Source organism: Frankliniella occidentalis, unplaced genomic scaffold (genome assembly GCF_000697945.3).
Source record: "Frankliniella occidentalis isolate FOCC.00 unplaced genomic scaffold, Focc_3.1 Scaffold158, whole genome shotgun sequence".
NCBI classification, from domain to species: Eukaryota; Metazoa; Arthropoda; class Insecta; order Thysanoptera; family Thripidae; genus Frankliniella; species Frankliniella occidentalis.
The window spans coordinates 207,880-210,730 of NW_026267284.1; the positions used below are offsets into that span (position 1 = coordinate 207,880).

At 50.7% G+C, this 2,851-nt stretch overlaps 1 protein-coding gene across 4 annotated transcripts in view; it reads right to left on the reverse strand.

Annotated features, from left to right (window-relative positions):
• The window catches only part of LOC113216066 (uncharacterized), a 26,120-nt gene extending 24,882 nt beyond the window's left edge, over nucleotides 1-1,238 (reverse strand). For 2 of the 4 annotated variants that reach the window (XM_052271337.1, XM_052271336.1), the window contains exon 1: nucleotides 1,068-1,238. In XM_052271337.1, coding sequence (XP_052127297.1) covers nucleotides 1,068-1,223 — 156 coding nt within the window. In that variant the 5' untranslated portion in view covers nucleotides 1,224-1,238. Of the gene's footprint in view, nucleotides 1-772 lie in introns of all 4 variants that reach the window. The other 2 variants (XM_026435768.2, XM_026435767.2) reach the window with 2 other exon arrangements.
• Nucleotides 1,239-2,851: the final 1,613 nt, after the last annotated feature.

Genomic DNA, 2,851 nt, shown 5'->3' on the forward strand with positions numbered 1-2,851 from the left:
CGAGCGCGGATTACTTAACACGATGACGACCGAGTCATAACACACATACATACTCTATCCCCCCCCTCTCTCTCTCTCTCTCTCTCTCTCTCTCTCTCTCTCTCTCGCTCTTTTTCTCAGCCAAGCTTGCTTTGCTCTTATCTGTTTTTCACCTCCACGAGATTGCCGGCAAGTTTGGTGGGAAAGTATAGAGACGAGACCTTTAATCAGAATTAAGCAGGAACAGTCATTTCGCTTCGGCATTTAAAAACATGAACAGCGATCACACGCAGTGTTTTAATAACACTGGGCACCTCGTTAGATCAATTGAATAGTATTTTTTTTGTTAAAAAGGGAGCTATGTTTGTTTACGGACAGGGACAGAATAAGTAGTGGAAAATTATAATTTGTGAAAGGTCAAGAATGACTCTAGAAACCCAAGTGTGTACTTGAATGCAGCATCTTCAGAAAACCTACACGTATGCAAGAAAATTCTGTGTTCTTGGCAAGTATGCAGAAGAAAGTATGTACTTGGTCAAGCATGCAGGAGGTAGTTTGTACTCAAGTACACACTTGAGTTTCCAGAGGATATAACGCCTCCTATCTGGTGAAACTATAACATTATCTATACAAATGTTTTGCTTTACGATAGTACCTACCCGCATAATTTTTGTATTTTTTTTCCTGAAACTACTATCCTATTTTCCCTGCTTGATCTATGGGCTGCACCCCAACTGACCCCTCTCTGCAGCCCCCTGCAAAACCAAAGGTGAAGGCGGGTACAGTCACTTACCATAAAACCGACGCTGAAGCTCTTCATTGTGGTACTCCTCTGGGGATGCACTGCACTCACTGTCTCACTCTCTGCTCTCGCGCACTCTCGCACTCACTCACTCTTTCACTCACTCGACACTTTTCGTTGCTGCCTGGTGGCCAGTCCGAGTCAGACTGCGAGACGCGGCGAGTGCTGAGCGGAGCACGCCGGGCGGGGCGGAGGGAGCGGGGCGCGGGGCCGGGTGGGGAGGACAGGGATGGGAGGTCTGGGCTGGCGGGCTGCTGGGCCGTGTGACGGACAAGGTACGACTAACCTCAAACCTGGGGGAGCTCGATGCTTTATAGAAGATAAGGCTAGGCGGTATCGGAGAGGCTGCCCGGCGTTCTGCAGCGTGTCGTGGCGTGGCGTGGAAGAAGGAAGAAGAGGAGAGGGGGACGGACGCGCAGCAGGGATTCCGTAGCACTCCCATCTCCCCTCAGCAGGTGCTGTCATCGTTGTCATTCGTCACACTGTAAAAGAAAGTATACATTTTTGTACATATAAAGAAAAATATTTTTAAAAAGATGTATGCATAAACTATTTTGCAGACCTCTAAGGAGAAAGTGAAGAGGAGTTTAGAAAGCTAGATACAAGTAGTTTGTCAGTACTCAAATTCAAAGTTTGCATCTTCATGACGCACTGACAGGTGCGTGTTGGAACAAAGTCCCTTTGTCATTTGGGGTGCGTAACGGGCCCCGGTAGTATTGTTTCCAAAGGTCGAGAACGCAGAGGTTTTGGTGGGTACACAGCGCACGTATGTTAATTTAGGATGTAAATAGAAGCCCTTTTTATTTCTTGAGTAAACGAATTCTTTGTAGGCGCAATTAGTACTTTCATGGGCAAAACCAGTTGTCACTGCACAGAAAATACTTTTTTCTACCTGTTTTAGTTTACTGTTTCGGGAAATACAAAGCAGATAAAAGGCTCCGTTGGCTGTGAAGCAATAGTTCTTATCCTCAGAATGCATTTAAAAAAATATTTCATCGTGTTCTGCAAAATGATTCGTCTGCACTAACCACCATATCCTGTCCCCACATCCCGAGCTCCCATCCCAGCCGACCGGATCTGCCCCCGGGGGATCATGTCATCACATTATAGCTCCTTACGGCAAACCTTATGGCTCCCGGTTTACTGTCGTGGAGTGAGACGTCTCCCCGTTTGCCACGCGGTGCGGAGTCAGTCGCATCACCGCCAACAGCTAAAGTTCTTATTTCCATTTGTTTTTTCTCACGCAAAGCGATCAGTAAAGGGAGAAAAAATGGTCGGCTTCGCAGAGCACCGCAAATAGTCGGCGATGCATCCTCATGACTGACGGCACACGGGACTGGCACCACAATGGTGTCGGTGCAGCTGTGTGCGGCTGGCTTGCCTAACCCCCGGGTGCCTCCAGGAAATGGCTGAACACCGTTCTCCTTTTTTTCCCACCCCGTTTATCTTTCAATTTTATAAACTAACTTTATAAGCTTGGCTGTCTAGTGCACTTTATCCTCTAAAGCTCTAGACTTGGCCGTACTCCCGTACAGCAGCAGACGCGGGTGCGGGTACAGCAGCGATGTACATGTGCGTGCGTGTGTGTGTGTGTGTGTGTGTGTGTGTGTGTGTGCCGTCTGTCCGACTGTATGGGCATAGGGCGCGCGCGCAATCCCCCATCATGTAATTCGAGTCGTGAAAAACGACCCCATCGATTATTAGGCTCGATAGTCTCGAATCGCAGCGCGCGGGAACAAACGGTCCGCGTCGTCATGAGAGCGGCCGCCTGGGCAGCGGCGGGGCAGCCACGGCCGCCCCATCCCCGCCCCGCCCCGCCCCGCTGGATGCGCCCGCTGGTGCGGGGCCTGTTTAATTATCGGTCGCAGAGCCGCGTATCTCTTCCCCAGGACGGCCCAGTTGCGGCGCGAGCGCCAAGGAGGCGCCACCGCGGTGTGTTATTTTTTGATAAATCGCACAGGGTGGCGGCGGCGGCGAGCCGGGTCTCTCTCTCTTCTTGGCTCGCCGCAACTCGTGCACCTCTAGGCTGCTGCGGCTCGCCCGATCCCATAGCCACGCTGCTGCTGCTGC